Source organism: Euwallacea similis, chromosome 11 (genome assembly GCF_039881205.1).
Source record: "Euwallacea similis isolate ESF13 chromosome 11, ESF131.1, whole genome shotgun sequence".
Taxonomy (NCBI): Eukaryota; Metazoa; Arthropoda; class Insecta; order Coleoptera; family Curculionidae; genus Euwallacea; species Euwallacea similis.
Genome location: NC_089619.1, coordinates 1,786,250 through 1,801,411, shown reverse-complemented (window position 1 = coordinate 1,801,411; position 15,162 = coordinate 1,786,250). Strand labels below are relative to the sequence as shown.

General features: G+C 35.2%; 2 protein-coding genes across 10 annotated transcripts in view; one reads left to right on the top strand and one right to left on the bottom strand.

Moving 5' to 3' along the window:
- Window positions 1-3,026: 3,026 nt before the first annotated feature.
- Window positions 3,027-5,777, top strand: LOC136412206 (polypeptide N-acetylgalactosaminyltransferase 35A-like). Of its 2 annotated transcripts, none has more exons than XM_066395199.1 (8): window positions 3,027-3,471; window positions 3,844-3,982; window positions 4,040-4,337; window positions 4,396-4,600; window positions 4,652-4,962; window positions 5,015-5,262; window positions 5,312-5,540; window positions 5,639-5,777. In XM_066395199.1, exons 1-8 carry the CDS (start codon window positions 3,147-3,149, stop codon window positions 5,768-5,770), a joined length of 1,887 nt encoding a protein of 628 aa, XP_066251296.1. In that variant the 5' UTR covers window positions 3,027-3,146; the 3' UTR covers window positions 5,771-5,777. The 2 variants fall into 2 exon arrangements, with proteins under 2 accessions (XP_066251296.1, XP_066251295.1); XM_066395198.1 differs by having other exon boundaries at window positions 3,028-3,471; window positions 5,636-5,777.
- Window positions 5,778-6,110: 333 nt separating this feature from the next.
- Hr38 (Hormone receptor-like in 38) overlaps window positions 6,111-15,162 on the bottom strand; it is a 72,577-nt gene continuing 63,525 nt past the window's right edge. For 5 of the 8 annotated variants that reach the window (XM_066395190.1, XM_066395191.1, XM_066395195.1 and 2 more), the window contains 4 exons: window positions 14,427-14,642; window positions 14,142-14,377; window positions 13,821-14,082; window positions 6,111-10,005 (listed from right to left, as the gene is read on the bottom strand). In XM_066395190.1, the coding sequence (XP_066251287.1) occupies window positions 9,749-10,005; window positions 13,821-14,082; window positions 14,142-14,377; window positions 14,427-14,642 (971 nt within the window). In that variant the 3' untranslated portion in view covers window positions 6,111-9,748. The remainder of the gene's footprint in view (window positions 10,006-13,820; window positions 14,083-14,141; window positions 14,378-14,426; window positions 14,643-15,162) is intronic. The other 3 variants (XM_066395192.1, XM_066395193.1, XM_066395194.1) reach the window with 3 other exon arrangements.

Here is a 15,162-nt window from a genome sequence, read left to right as displayed (position 1 = left end):
TTTGCAAATTGATCTGTCCGTTAACTCCGTATGGTTCCTATTAACTACCGATGGCCCACTTAATTCTTTAAAATTAAAGTATGCAAATATTATCCCATAAATTAAAAGGTTTTCTCATTCCTATTACAATGGTCTATCACATGATGACTCTATGCGTTTCGCCTTATAAAAACCATCATCAAAAATTTTCTACCTTAGCGCTATATTTTCCCAAACATTTCGGAAATCTCTTTAAAACATTTTCCCAAATAAGCTCCAGAAAACGTAATTTTTTCCTAATTTAACCAACCACGTAATTGCACCGTTTTCCGTTTCCACAATAGCAAAATGCGATCGTTTAAAAAGGCCACCTTATATAGTATAAAACACTAGTGATTAGGTAAGGCATTTAAATAAAAAATATTTACACTTACTAGAGCGCCCTCTCCGCCACTTGTTCTTCTGGGACGACGTTTTGGCTGTTTAAACCATCTTCAGGACACGAATTCCCTACTACGCAATCTTCTGCAATACTGATGATGACTCATATCACGCCGCACCGCTTTTTACTTCACCCAGTATGTCGCGCTTTATTAATATCTTCGATAATTATTGTTTACTTGCTTGGTTGTAATGATGATATTAATAATAGAATTTTCTGTTAGTGTACCTTAAATATACATATATCCAAAAACTTGAAAAATTGTGTAAAAATGAAAAACTTTGAAAATGATGAAAAACAATTTAAAAAGTGGCAAAACCACCCTTTTGATTTCACATTCTTATATAATTCACAATTTTTCTGAAAGCACATTGGATATTATGGACATTATGGTGAGTGTAATTAATATAAATTCGCACCAGGAACTTGTCAAATCGCTTTAAATTAATACCTACATTTCCTGAAACTTGCCAAACTCGATGTAAAATTGCGTTTAAATTTAGAAGAGCATAACAAACCAATTCGCAAAATCCAAACAGAACTTGCAAGTTGAACTGAAAAGCCGTCTAAATTTAGTTAATATTTTCCAACTTAATATTTACCCAACGATTTTCGAATAATGCCCCCGAAGGATATCCAGGCAGCTTTAAGGTTATATGTGGGTCAAATAAAGAAAAGTAAGAAAATGTCCGGGAAACAGGGGAAAACACGAGTCCGAAGCACTGAGAAATTTACATTTTTCACTGTTTTGATTATTGCTCAACACTTTAACCGGACCGGTTTGGAAAACTGCCGATAATTTGCTTTTGGTTTTCCTAACTGGACAAACCACGTTGCCGCATTTTCCTAGGGAGTTTCCTGGAAATTGCTTACATTTTCCGTTAATGTTATATGTGCGTAAAGTGAGTGACCTCCATCAGCTAATGAGATCGTGTTTATCTAACTTCTCAATTCGTAATTTCATGCTTCTAATTCAAAATGTTTATGCTCAATTGGTTCTTAATTTTCAAGACTGTTTTATAGACAACTGGCCAATCGAAAGCGTTTTAATCCATTATTTGTAGCAGTTTTTACACCGAACATGTATATGTAGATACTAAATTACTAATTTTGCCCCTAGACGTGCATACAATATTACATAAAATTGGCGCAAAAATTAAATAGAATAAATCTGTATAAAGTTTCATGCGAGCATTTACTTCGGTAACTCCGTAGCTGAAACTAAACCAACGGCAACCTTGTGCTGAAAATAACATCCATCGCCCCCTGCCGTAGGTCATGAAACTATTTGGCGGTGCCTAAAAGACTGAAATCCTGAAAATTGATTGAGGAGTTTTATGGCTACATTCCAGGATTAGAATTTCGAATACATACGGCTGTAGCTGTTGCGCCAAGGTGCGTATTAAATTTGACATTATAAAAGTGTACATAATGGCTGAAATAAGAGTTGTTGAAGATAGTATAGCGATCGACGTTAATAGAGCAGCCGAGGTCTAAATAATAAATGTATGTATGTAGGAGGACATAATAGGCAGATTTTAAGCCACTTTTTCAATACGCGTTTACCTTATTTTAATACATTTTTCACGTTACCGTTGAACGTTTAAAATTATTTTTGTTTCTAGTTTATAGCTCATGCGGTTTTTGAGATATTTCAGTCAAATTTTGAGCGTACACGTACCTTCAGGGCGTTCACAATTAGATCTTCACCTCAATCTTTTTATCTGGCAGTTTTAGAGCTATTTGAGAAAAGAATTAGTGAGTTTTTCTGTTCGTTTGAGTCAAGTCAAAATGTCTTTTACAGGTCGGATTCCGGACCAAAAAAAAAGACGAAAAAAAGCTTATGGATTGAATAAGGAATTAAATTTTTCTTTCCTAAATCTGACACACCCTGTATACGGACTGATATCGATTGTACCTTAAGCAATCCCTTAACGTTATCCTGTCGATGATTTTTTTCGGATAATAAATTTAAATTAGGAATGTCTACAAACATTATGTTGTACATAAACTTGTAAGATGATTATGAAATAAAGAACAATATGATTCTGAAAAAAACAAGTTGCATTACTTTTTCTGGTGATATTTACACCTTCAACCTTCCCTACGTCCCAACACTGTCGGTTAATTCCTGGAAATGTAAATTCTTCACTCACCTATGAATTCGTTAGATAGGTATCCTTGCGTTTAATAGATTGACTCTTATCTCTAACTGTTTTAAAGATAATGCAAAAATGTTAAATAACATATGGGGTTTTAATACTAATTGACTTGAAAGTTCATTGTCCTAGAATACCCTGCGAAAACTTTTTATATTAAATTTTGAACACCCTATATCTTATACAGCTATGAATTCATTATTTAATCACTATATATTTTGATGGATTGTGGTAAAGTTTCGACTGGGATTCCAGCTTAATGAGAGCAACATTGAACAGAAAGAACAGAATGAGAACCATTCGAACCCAAATTGAAAAGGCTTTTAATGTTGACAGAACCCCTAAAAGCAATGGATCTCAAACTTAACCCCAAAAAAGCTACTATTCAAAACAAATAAAATCAACATCAATAAATTATTGATTATTATTTAATTATCATATGGAACTAACATAAGATCGATTTTAAGTGCATTTAAACCAATAATACTCATTGATTTTTAAGGAAATGCCTAGTCCAATTAATCCACTATAATAAGTAAAAAAACAAATCTGAATAAAATCTTAAAATGGGTAGCATAAATAGGTCCTTCCTTTATGGAATAGGTTTTGCCTCTGCGACCTGGATAATCTCTCTATATTTATATACACACATTGCCAAGAATGTTAGCAAACCATATAAAGCAACTTCAACAACTTCCATAAGTGTTCACAATATTTGGCAAAGTAATGAAGACATTAAGGGAAAAGATAAGGCTCTAAGCAAGAGTAAAGATTGGAAACGCCAGTATAATAATCTTCTTGAAAATTATGGTAACAATAGAAAAGATTTATTTGAAAAACTTCGACCAGTGTTGAAGACTCCTTTGAGGAACTTAAGTAAACTTGAAGAAGGTAGGTAATTTCAAGGTATTTGATTTATGTCAAATTTAAAGTAATGATCTATTGTTCTAAGACTGTTATAAGGTTCTATAAAGTATAATGTACATTACCTCTATTTAAATATTTGCATTTTGCATAGATAAGGATGTTTATCCTCATGTCTAGCTATTTTCTACAGAATAAATTTATTTAAGTGTCATAAAGGTATATCTGAAGAACCATTTGATTATTTAGAATGAAATTTTATGATATTAATGTGCTATAAAAAGGATGCATCTTGTCCTCTTCATTAGAAATTTTTAATACTTAGTCTTCTAAGGAATAAGAGTAACATTATCATATAATGATTGATTTGTTCAGTTTAACAAATCCATATTGTTTCAGAACTTTTTGGTTTGGGTCTTGTACAAAATCCTGAAGAACAAGAAATTAAAGATGAAGGCTATAAAATTCATGCCTACAATGTTTTAATTAGCAATAAACTAAGTTTGCACAGAGAGATTCCTGATACTAGGCATGCTTTGTAAGTTGATTGAAGTTATCCTAATAGTAATAATACAATAATGATCATTTGCTTTAGATGCAAAAATGTAACTTATGAGCCTAATCTACCCCAAGCCAGCATTATAATTTGCTTCTACAATGAGCACTACAGAACACTTCTACGAACTCTCCATTCAATTATGGACAAAACTCCAATGAATCTCTTGAAAGAGGTAGTGTTAGTAGATGATTTTAGTGACATCAAGAATTTGCATAAGGACCTTGAAAAGTATTTAAAGGACAATAAATTAGATAAAATTAAATTAATTAAGACTAAACAGAGAGAGGGACTTATTAGGGCAAGAATATTTGGGGCACAACACGCATATGGGGATGTAGGTCTTTTTAAAGGTTCACAAGAGGAGTATTTTGTTGTATAAACAAATCTTGTAGGTTTTAATATTCCTGGACAGTCATATTGAAGTGAATAAACACTGGATTGAACCGCTTGTCGCTCGAATTAAAGATAATAGTACCAATGTTGTAATGCCTATTATTGATATAATTAATCCAGATACATTTGCCTACAGTTCAAGCCCTTTGGTTAGAGGAGGATTCAATTGGGGGCTGCATTTCAAATGGGAGCACTTGCCTAAAGGTATTTTAGTAATGTATAAAAACATTTTTGATGAAAAATTCACTTTTATAGGAACTCTGGAAAAACCTGAAGACTTAATTAAACCAATTAAATCTCCAACAATGGCTGGCGGTTTATTTGCTATAGACCGCGTGTATTTCATTAAAATTGGGGAGTACGATGCTGGGATGAATATTTGGGGTGGCGAAAACCTGGAGATTTCTTTTCGACTGTGGATGTGTGGAGGTTCACTAGAAATATTACCGTGCAGTAGAGTTGGTCATATATTTAGGCCTCGCAGGCCTTATGGATCTCCTGATGGGCAGGACACTATGCTGTATAATTCTTTGAGGGTGGCCAATGTGTGGATGGATGATTACAAAGTTTGTTCTGTTCGAGCCGCCTAATTTAAGTTACTAATGGAGATCTTTAAAGGATTATTATTTAAGTCATATCAAAGAATCTAAAACTATGGATTTTGGTGATGTATCTTCAAGAATTCAACTTCGTAGAGAGTTGAAGTGCCACGATTTTGACTGGTACTTGAAAAATGTCTATCCAGAGTTAACTCTTCCTTCAGACGACGAACAAAGACTAAAAAAAAAATGGTCGGCTTTAGAACAAGATAAATTCCAGCCTTGGCATTCCAGAAAAAGAACTTATATTGACCAATTTTATATAAGGTATTTTTTTGCTAACTGTAATGAAACTTGACTAGCAGACTGCTTTCAGACTTATTAACAGCTCTCTATGCATTCAATGTGCCAAAGACGTAAAGACTAAAGGCAGTTCTCTAATTCTACGGCCTTGCTTGAACTCTAAAAAACAGCTATGGTATCAGACTGATAAAAACGAGTTAGTTTTGGCACAACTTTTGTGCTTACAAGCGGCGAAACCACATCCTATTTTATATAAATGTCACGAGATGGGAGCAGATCAAGAGTGGAGACATAAGGGAGGGGTAAGTTCATTATGAGGCGATAAAGAAAAACATTTTTAAAAAATAGAATTAATAATAATTATTATTAAAATCACACAATGTTCTTTTTTTTTTAGAAGAACTCTCCAATTTACAACCTGGGAGCAGGAACCTGTTTAGGGGTTAAGAAGCGTAAAGTTAACGCCGCAGTGGAAATGAGATTATGTACTGATCCGGAGCTAAACACGTGGGATTTAATAAATGATAATTAAGTTTGTAGTTCAATTAATTTTCTTAGTCTGGGAAAAGGAATATCTAGTGACAAACACAGGGTGCCACGAAACGTGATGGCGAAACTGTGATCATATATAAGATACACTTTCCAGTAACGTGGTTGAATCTTGATTAATTTATTAGTCTATAGGCGTAAAAATGATTTTCTGAAAAAAAATTTTCAATCCAAAAAGGAAAATCACTACATGATTCAGTTTCATTCGCTTTCTGTGTGCAATAATCAACTTCAATCAATTGAAAAACCACAAAGCAGACTCGCTTGCATGAATTTTTATATTTTGCTTGTTTTATAAGCATTCAAACAATAATACAAAGGACTACATTTTAAATATATTTTAATCAAATCAAATCAAAATGTTACATATAATATATCTCATAAAACTAACAAAAAGCGACCATAATAAAACTGATAAATATCTAAACAAAAAAAGGAATCCGGTGAAATACATTAAATACATTTAGTAGGTAGTAGAGACATAAAAAAAATATTTCGTACAATGTAAAGAGGATTTCATTTCCTATGGCTACGACCTAAGTATAACAGCGTCCATATAAGCTGAAACATGTGGCAAATACTCGCAAGTCAATAGAAACTTGCAAGAAACTCTGGTAACTATTCTAGGATATAAAAACTAAATAAAAAATCTTCTGATCTTTAAACGTAGATTTAGCAAGTAAAACTGGCACCTTATGGCAAATAATTTCACTTAAAATACTTTCAGATTTGTGCATGTATAGTTTTTGTTGTTGCAGCAACATTTGAAACGAAATGGTATATTACAAGTCGAAAAAGGTCATAGAAAATTTAAAAAACTAGAAAAGGGTAACAGGTACAAAGACGTTTCTTCCTAAGTACATTATAGATATCTTGGGACATATAATATTGCAAATGATCCCGTAATATGGCGGATATTTGACGATAATCAAAGCTGTGGTACAAGATAAAATTAAAAGGATTTTTACAAGGTGCGAAGCTTTCTAAAACGAATTGTTCTGCAATCTCAGAAGTTAACGATAATTTTACATAATAAGCGGACGGTATACGGGATTGAAACGATAGAACAAGAGTGCAAAATCTGTTATAGAAGGTTTTCATAACATCCCACAATTTACAAGTTTCTGACACACCCGGTATTTTACGTATAAAATAACTTCTCTCCTTTCAGGTAACTCTCTCCTCAGTCCATCCGTTTCATCATTCAAGGCAGTTCACTGATATGAGTTCACATAACATTTTTCTTTTATAAAATATAGGATGGCACATTAAAACGTTTAGAATGACACAAATACAAAATGGCTTTAAAAATGTCTTTTTTTTTTGCTTTCCGGCAAATGCTAATTCTGTCATTTTGTTTTAGCCTTAAGGGGGAGAAAAGATAATCAATAACAAAATATAAGATGCTTCAGAACTATGGAATCAAACTTCTAAGATTATTCAATACAATAATAGAAGATATTTAAGTATAAGGGCCCATGTGCAGAAATGTCTCTTTAAAGCGCTAAGGCTTTATGATGTTTTAAGGCAGTTATGTGCAAAAAATGTGTTATCAAGTCATTTTATTTTATTTATTTTCAAGCTGGAACTTCTTACAAACGTCTTATTAAACGATCGATAGCAAATGTGACTGCAACATGATGGTCCGTCAGTATTTGAATCGACAGAGGTGGTTCAGTTCCGTAGCTCGAAGTCATCCGATCTAACTCCTTTAGATTTCTTTCTGTGGGGACATGTAAAGTCTCTGGATATGAAACACTAGTGGAAACAGAGCAACATCTGATTGCACGAATTACTGCGGCATTTGAAGTCATTCAAAACGACTATCAAATTTTAAGTCAAGTTCGCAGAAACCGTGTAAGTCACTTCAACATAAGCATTCAAGTTCAAGGACGACATTTTGAACAGTCACTATAGTATTGTATTGTACAAATAAAGTTAAATAAAACCTAGCAAAATAAAAAAAAAATATTTTCGCACATAACTATCTTAAATCACCATAAGGCCATAGCGTTTTAGGGAGACATTTCCGGACGTGGGGTTTTGTATCGTAATGTCTTCTATTGTTGTATTGAATAATCCCTAGAAGTTTGATTCCATAGTTCTGAAGCACCCTATATAAACAAATATAGGAAACAAATTCGAAAATTCTACAGGTAACTTTTCGAGAGGTTAATTTTAAATCGCACTAGAAAATATACATTATACTTTTTTGTAAATAGTGTAAATAAAATATCTTTTCTTAATAATTATGTACAAAATGTGCCTTGACTAGGGATATCGCATTTGTTAGAAATTTCCACATGGCTGTGGTGGTAACATTGAAAAAATATTTCGTTAAAGCCTACAACTTTACATGTATAATATCACTTAAAATTATAAAAATTATAGTATAAAGGTTTCTGCTTTCGAGTATTGTTCATCAGGTCTATATTACCGTCTTTTTACATTTATTTAATACATCGGAGCTTCACAATAAATCTCCTACTTTCACTCTTGTTGCCTCGTCACATTTAATAGCGATAGCCAGAGGTGATATGATATGTTGTCTCTTGGTGAAAATTGGACACTTACCGTGGCAGCAGACTTACAGGATAAGTTGCCGTCTCTCATAAATAGATAGTGAAAAATGCTTAAAAGTGCTATAGTATAATAGTAGGTATAACAACATTTATAAAAATGTAACTGTTCCTCTTACATTAATATTCATTAATTTAAATAAAATTAGTACACGAGAAAACTGGTTCAAGCCTATAGACTTCCCGTAGAACGTAATACCTACTTCTAGGACACCTAAAGTAGCTTTGACACAACATTTAAAATAAGTACAGAATGCGCAATACAATGTCTTAAGTCTCGACTAGCCTAAAATCGATTTATATAAAATGCATAATTTAACAGCTACTCAAACTGAGAGAAATTCTTTTTGCCCATTCTGTAATGGATTTTGTTATTTAGAGAACATGAAGGTCCATAAAGCCATTTTAAATTGCTCATAAATCCGTTTCATACGTCAGTTTTTAAAGGCTTTAGAACTGCATTGCTTGGGAGTTTTGGTTGTTATATTTGGTTTGCTTTTCTTGATTAAAAACAAAATAAAAGTCAGAGAGAACTTTTAGACCATGTTTGTGTAAAACAGTGTGGGTAAAAAAGTGGATAATTGATAGCATAATTATTAAATAAGTTAAGGATAAAGAGTATGTAAAGGACAAAAAAATTGATACAAAATGACCCATGATCAAAAGACTCGTAGGTCAATCGGAAGCTATTTATAATATAAGAAAAATATTGACCAGATGAATTATTGCGATTGACTCATTAGCGATGATATGCGTTAAATATTTTAACTACCTTATTTGCATATAGGCAGTTGAAACCCCACAATTAAAAATGTTATATATTAATAAGAGTTTACCTACAAACAACCAAGAGCCCCATCTAATGCTTGAGAGCAAACAACAAAACTACAACAAATAGTGAAGCCACATAGATGATAGAGACACAAGAGATTCTTTAAACTATAACCTAACTTAGTGCTTAGGTCTAACCTGGTGCATCACCAAAAATAGATTTAAGTACCTACTTGTATATCCAGAGGGAAAGAAATTGATCGTTTCGGAGCATGTGCCAAGTTTTCGGCACTATTGTTTGGTCATGTTTTAGGCCGACGCATTCAAAATGTTCAATATTTCCCTTATATTATCCCGGAAAACCTGACAAACACCCCAAAAGAGCTAAAAAAATATAATGATCTATTCTACTTACGATATAACGAATCACAAAGAACTTAGTTCATATCACGTTTAAGGGTTTAGTTGTATAATTTCCAGATAAACTTCCGTTTAATAGAAAGTGTACTTTTAATATTGAAAGAACTTTCTCCGTAGAAACTTTTACAGAACATCCCTATAACGATTCAACAGGAAAAATTCCACCAACCGAAAACATTTAGATACTTATCCTAGAAAGGCAAGCTAGCGACGAACATTTTCTCTATTAAAGGCGGCGCCGGCACCAAATCCTCTAGTTTCAAGTAGAATATCCTCTGCAAGCCAGCTACACTCAGCGACCGCAACTCCGGTAGCTTACCTAGCAGTCTACTGAAATAGTGTGCTTTGCGTTGGGCCTCTGCGTTATACGTTACGTGGTCACGAAGAGATGAGATTATTTTCATTTGAAGTTGCTCTACTTTGTGGGATTCTTTGAGACCATGTCGTTCTGAAATAAAATGATCACTTTTTTAATGGGGTGGTAAATAGCACATTTACTGCCTCATCGTAGTCCAGTGCCAGACAAGACAACGCTGAATTTGTACTCGTATTTCGCATTTTTAAACTTGAGATTATTAATGGGTGGCTACTCTGGTGAATCCCACAGCATTCGGTCACCAAAATGCCGGACCGAGTGTCTTTAGATTTTCCTCAAAACAAAAAAAGACTATTGATATCTGGAAAATTAATACGTTTATGGTCTGGAAAGAGTGAAACTTGTCGATTTTTTACCTTAGAAACCTGAACTAACCTGAATCAATGTAAAGGAATTGCATGTGTATGAACTGAGTCTGGCAACAGGATTGAACTATTTTTAAAAACTTGCTGTGAGAAAATAAACGTAGCGATTCAAACAACTGGTACTGACTGGAACTTTATTGTTGGCAATTTCTTAATGCTTGTAAATGACGTTGTTAAGATGTCCGTCATGCTCATAGATAAACATTTGCGGTCTTCCTAAAATTTTCCAATACGTTTTGAAGCAAATCTTGGTCAATTCCGTTTACCGCTTCCCTAATGTGACCTTTTAAGGCTTGCACAGTTTGAGGACGAATAGCGTACACTTTTGCCTTTAAATAAAAAAGAAAGTAATCTGGTGCTGTCAGATCCGGAGATCTTGAGGGCCATGGGATGTCACCAAAACGTGAAATGAGGCGATGTTGGAATATTTGCCCTAAAACAGTTAAACTTCGCCTACTGATGGAACCATCTTGTTGAAACCATACAATATTTTGTCCTCTTCTTTGAAGTTCTAAATTTACATATGTGTCCAGCATCATAATATATCGGTCAGAATTAACGATAACGGTGTGGTGATTTTTCTCGAAAAAGTATGGTTCGATTATGTCAAAAGCGGATACTCCACGTCGCATCGTCACTTTTTCGTCGTGCAGAGGTCGTTCAGGCAGCTCCCTTGGATTGTCAGGTGCCCAATAACGAAAATTATGTCTGTTAACATATCCAGTTAGACGAAAGTGAGCTTCGTCCGACGTGATAAGCCCATTGAGAACATTTCGATCGTTGTTTAACATTTCTAACATTTCTTTGCAGAAACGTAAATGGTCTTCTTTATCAAGGTCATTCAACTTACGAACAATCTGTAGTTTAAATGGGCGATGGTGTAAGTCCTTATGCAAAATGCGTCTTAAACTTCGATCTGAAATATTCAACGCAATCGCGTGCTTGGCGGCAGAACGCAATGGACTTCGCTGAATTGATTGTCTGGTCCTTGCAATACTTTCTGGTGTACGAGTTATACGAGTACCACCAAGAAACTTTGATACGCCGCTGCTCGCTTCTTCAAAACATCTTACCCATCTTAAAATCGCCTTTCTTGTTGGAATGCGTCCGCCGCGTGGCACGTGAAATTCATTGTGGAAGCACCTTTGTGTCTGTATCACCGATCGCGTAGTAATGAAACACTTTACGGCAAAAACGCGTTGGTTTATCTCCCAATTAGCCATAACATCCTTCATTGTTCCACCGACAGAACTGAGAAATGACACTTTGATAAACAGGGCTTCATTTGTTTTTCCATGGCAAGCTTTTCAAAACTGTTCAATCCTGTTCCCGGACCCTGTACAGGGTGTCCCATATTCGGCTCTCAACACGGGGATCACGAAAACCGTAGGAGATACAGAGCCGGTTAAATAAAGATAAAGCGATGTCTTCGTGAGAAGAGTACTTTGCCTTTTTAATCGTTTAAAAATTTTAATTGTTTCCGGAGATATCCGGAAAAAAATGAAAATTGCCATTTTCTTTTAATTTTTTTCTGCCTTAAATTACGAAGAAACACGGAGATGGAGAACGCTTTTTTAAGGCACTTTTTCCCGCGTTAGAGCATGAAAATCGTTTTTGTGATATACGACGTTTCGGTTTTTTAATACCATCATCAACTTTTTTTTCTAAATAGGAATCTCACCTTTTTTTGCGAATTCGGCTAGCTATCAATAATTGAAAAACAACTACGTGTCGAACTCAGGATTTTGAAAATATATTTTTAACATTCCGGTTGTTCATTCAGGTCTGGACTGTGGGCAGGTTAATGAACTGCACCACGGTTATCCATCCACTTATTTGGAAATGTTCAGTTTTGCAATAATAATATAAATAAAATCGACAAGTAGGCCGCGTTTGTGACACCAATCGCTACGCGTCTATGCCTGTCATGTGATTAATATATGATCTTTATTGAGCTATTTATTTTCACATACGGATTTTCAATTTCTACCATGAAAGTGCAGTAAGTAGGATGCCCTAATGCAGAATGTGAAAATGCTGGGGTATTGTTTTTCCTGATAATGAATATTTTTTACCTAGACGTCAGAAATCAGCAAGTGTGACACATGGTTGTTTTTCAATTATCAATAACTAGAGGATTTCGTAAAAAAACGGTCAGGTCCGTATTTGAAAAAAAAAGTTGATGATGGTATTGAAAAACCGAAACGAGACGATTTTCGTGTTCCGGCGCGGAAAAAATGCCTTAAGAAAGTGTTTTTCATTTTCAAGTTTCTTTGTAATTTAAGGCAGGAAAAAAAATAGAAATTTTTGGTTTCTTGCAGATATCTCCGGAAGTAATGAGATTAAAAAAAAAAAAACAGGTAAAGTATTCCTCTCATATAGGCACAACTTTGCCTCCATTTAACCGACTCTATAACTCCTACGGTTTTCGAGATTCTCATGTTAAGGATCGAATATAGGATACTCTGTACATGTCCCATTACTTTGATATTAATTTGAAATTCTTATTAAGCCGATTTTAGATCTACATGTCTTTATAAGTCTAAGAAACTCGTTTTTCCCTGCTAGTCTTGCTACTCCAGTGATTTTTTCAGCCGGCAAAAGACACTAACGGGCTTCCTGCCGTGGAGGGTTTTGCCGGGGGATTAAAGCGGAAAATCCTGCGGTAATAAAGCCGCGAACCAGAAAATGTCAGTCTTACAAAATCATCGGTTAACGAAGTTAATATGGATTCTTTGTTATCGTAAAATCGCCAATAGTCATCAAAGATATTATGCCCTGCATCGTGGATTTTAATAGACTTTCCGCAATTGCTAATCGATAATGATGCCCATATTGGAAGAGTTAATAATGTATCTACGATGAGAAACACGCGTTCTATTCCAGTAAACAGTAAATGTATTATGTATCTACATAGAACGAAGGTAGGAAGGAAAAAAAGCAGAAAAGCTAGTGACAGACAGGTGATTCCACGCCAAAACCGCATGATAAATTATTAAATCCTCCCGGTCTGCTCTGGGTAAATAAATAATGCATTTTAGTTATAACAAGCCGGATTGAACATCGACGATTATTTCATCCATAATCGACTTTGACTTGAAAATTGGATCACGAACGAAGGGGGAGACGGCTTTACAATTGGACGCAATTAGGCCCTCAAGGATATCAAGATCGGTAACCGACAGCCGTTATCAATCTTATGGTCAAATAAGCTCATGAAGGGAGAATATTTTAATATCTAAGATCGGTCCCGGCCTAATGAAGTTCGGCAGCAGACCAGAAAGGACGGCCGACCTCCCTGGTCGGCGGGTTTTCTTGGGGGTGCGGGAGGGGATTTTGCCGAGATTTTCTAAGACCAACCTTGCGTACAAGGATTAAGAAACATTCCAATAGTATTGATAGTTTAAAAGACCTTACAGCTTTGAGAGACGCTAATCAATAAATAATAATAGTTTACCAAAATAACCAACCCATAAACTAAAAATAAAGGGATAAAGAAAAGAAAAAAAAACAACCACTTACCCCTACCTGTAATAAGTGTGAGGGCGCACAAGCACGCGAAAGCCGATATGTCTATCTCCATAGATTGCAAGGCTCCACAAAACTCCATGATCCCATGCAGCCATTCTCCGAAGGACCTTTGACATTGCTGCATGTCCAGGACCACTCCATTGCAAAATGTCAGTTTGGTATCACTGGGGTGGGTCCGGTAAGCCAGCCGAAGAACGAAAAGCTCAAGGTAGGCCGATTGAAAAAGGAGTTCCCGATCATCGTGGCATATATCCTATAAGAAGTCGTGTAATGTTAACGCCAGATTCTAAAGAAGGATTTTGTATAACACACCAAAAATCCAGGAATTTTTTCTGCAAAGTTCTTAATGACGTCGACCGAAGTAGTCAACAAGGAGTAGAACTGTTGTATCTTTTCTGCTTCTGAGATCACTGGTTCGATAGGAGTGGGTTCCATATACTGGGAATAGTCTAAGTTTGCAAGATCAGGAGTAGTGTCTACGTGCGCCCTCACTAGAGCCGTGATGAGGGACACTGGAGGGCTTGGAGGTGATTCTGCGCAAAATTTGCCTAAATGAGTCGATAATATTGTTTCTTTACGTCCAAAATGTGCTCATACCTTGTGGAGATTTCGGTTTTGAAGGCAACCTTCCCCTTCTTCCTTTGAGCGAGTCTGTCCGCACCACCTCCTTCACCATACCGACTGCTAAGCACTTCTGAAATCTGCAAAACTGACACCGGTTTCGCCGTCTCTTGTCCACAGGACAAGCCTTGTCCGCTAAGCAGACATACTTCGAACCTTTTTGGACTGTTCGTTTAAAGAACCCTTTACAACCTGAAATAAGAAATCTCGTGTATCACCGAAGTCATTACGTGCATGTGTATTTAATATAGCTATCAAGGTCAATCAAAAACCACTTCCTGCACCGTAATTTTTTAACCAAAAACTCATAAATTACTCTTTTTTGCAGTGTTCCTACCAGCAAAAATAATATCAGGAACTGTGTTGTGCAGCTTAACAGTCAGTAAATCCACAATATGTATTATTGTCTCTTTGCATTAAAACGAGTATGATAATTACATTACTTCTTGGTAAGCGTGATGACAACACTGGGTTTAATCGTGTTGAAAAGTCTTCACTTCAGTAGCATAACGGATCTTCCTAATGATGCCTGGCCCTTACTTCTATATTGAAGACCAACGAAATTGCAAGCGTCCAAACTTAAAGTAATTTTTTTATCCATTTTTCGGAGTTTTTCTCAAAAACACTGAAATAATTTCTTTGCAAAATTTCCAAGAAAAGTAAAAATTTCCTCTTTAACTGTGAAACTCTTAGCAATCGGAACGGACCCCTC

Coding starts and splice junctions, on each gene's coding strand:
- LOC136412206 (XM_066395198.1), top strand. CDS start 3,147: ATGGGTAGCATAAATAGGTCCTTCCTTTATGGAATAGGTTTTGCCTCT. Junction 3,983..4,039: donor CCTGATACTAGGCATGCTTT/GTAAGTTGATTG, acceptor CATTTGCTTTAG/ATGCAAAAATGTAACTTATG. Junction 5,263..5,311: donor ATTGACCAATTTTATATAAG/GTATTTTTTTGC, acceptor GACTGCTTTCAG/ACTTATTAACAGCTCTCTAT.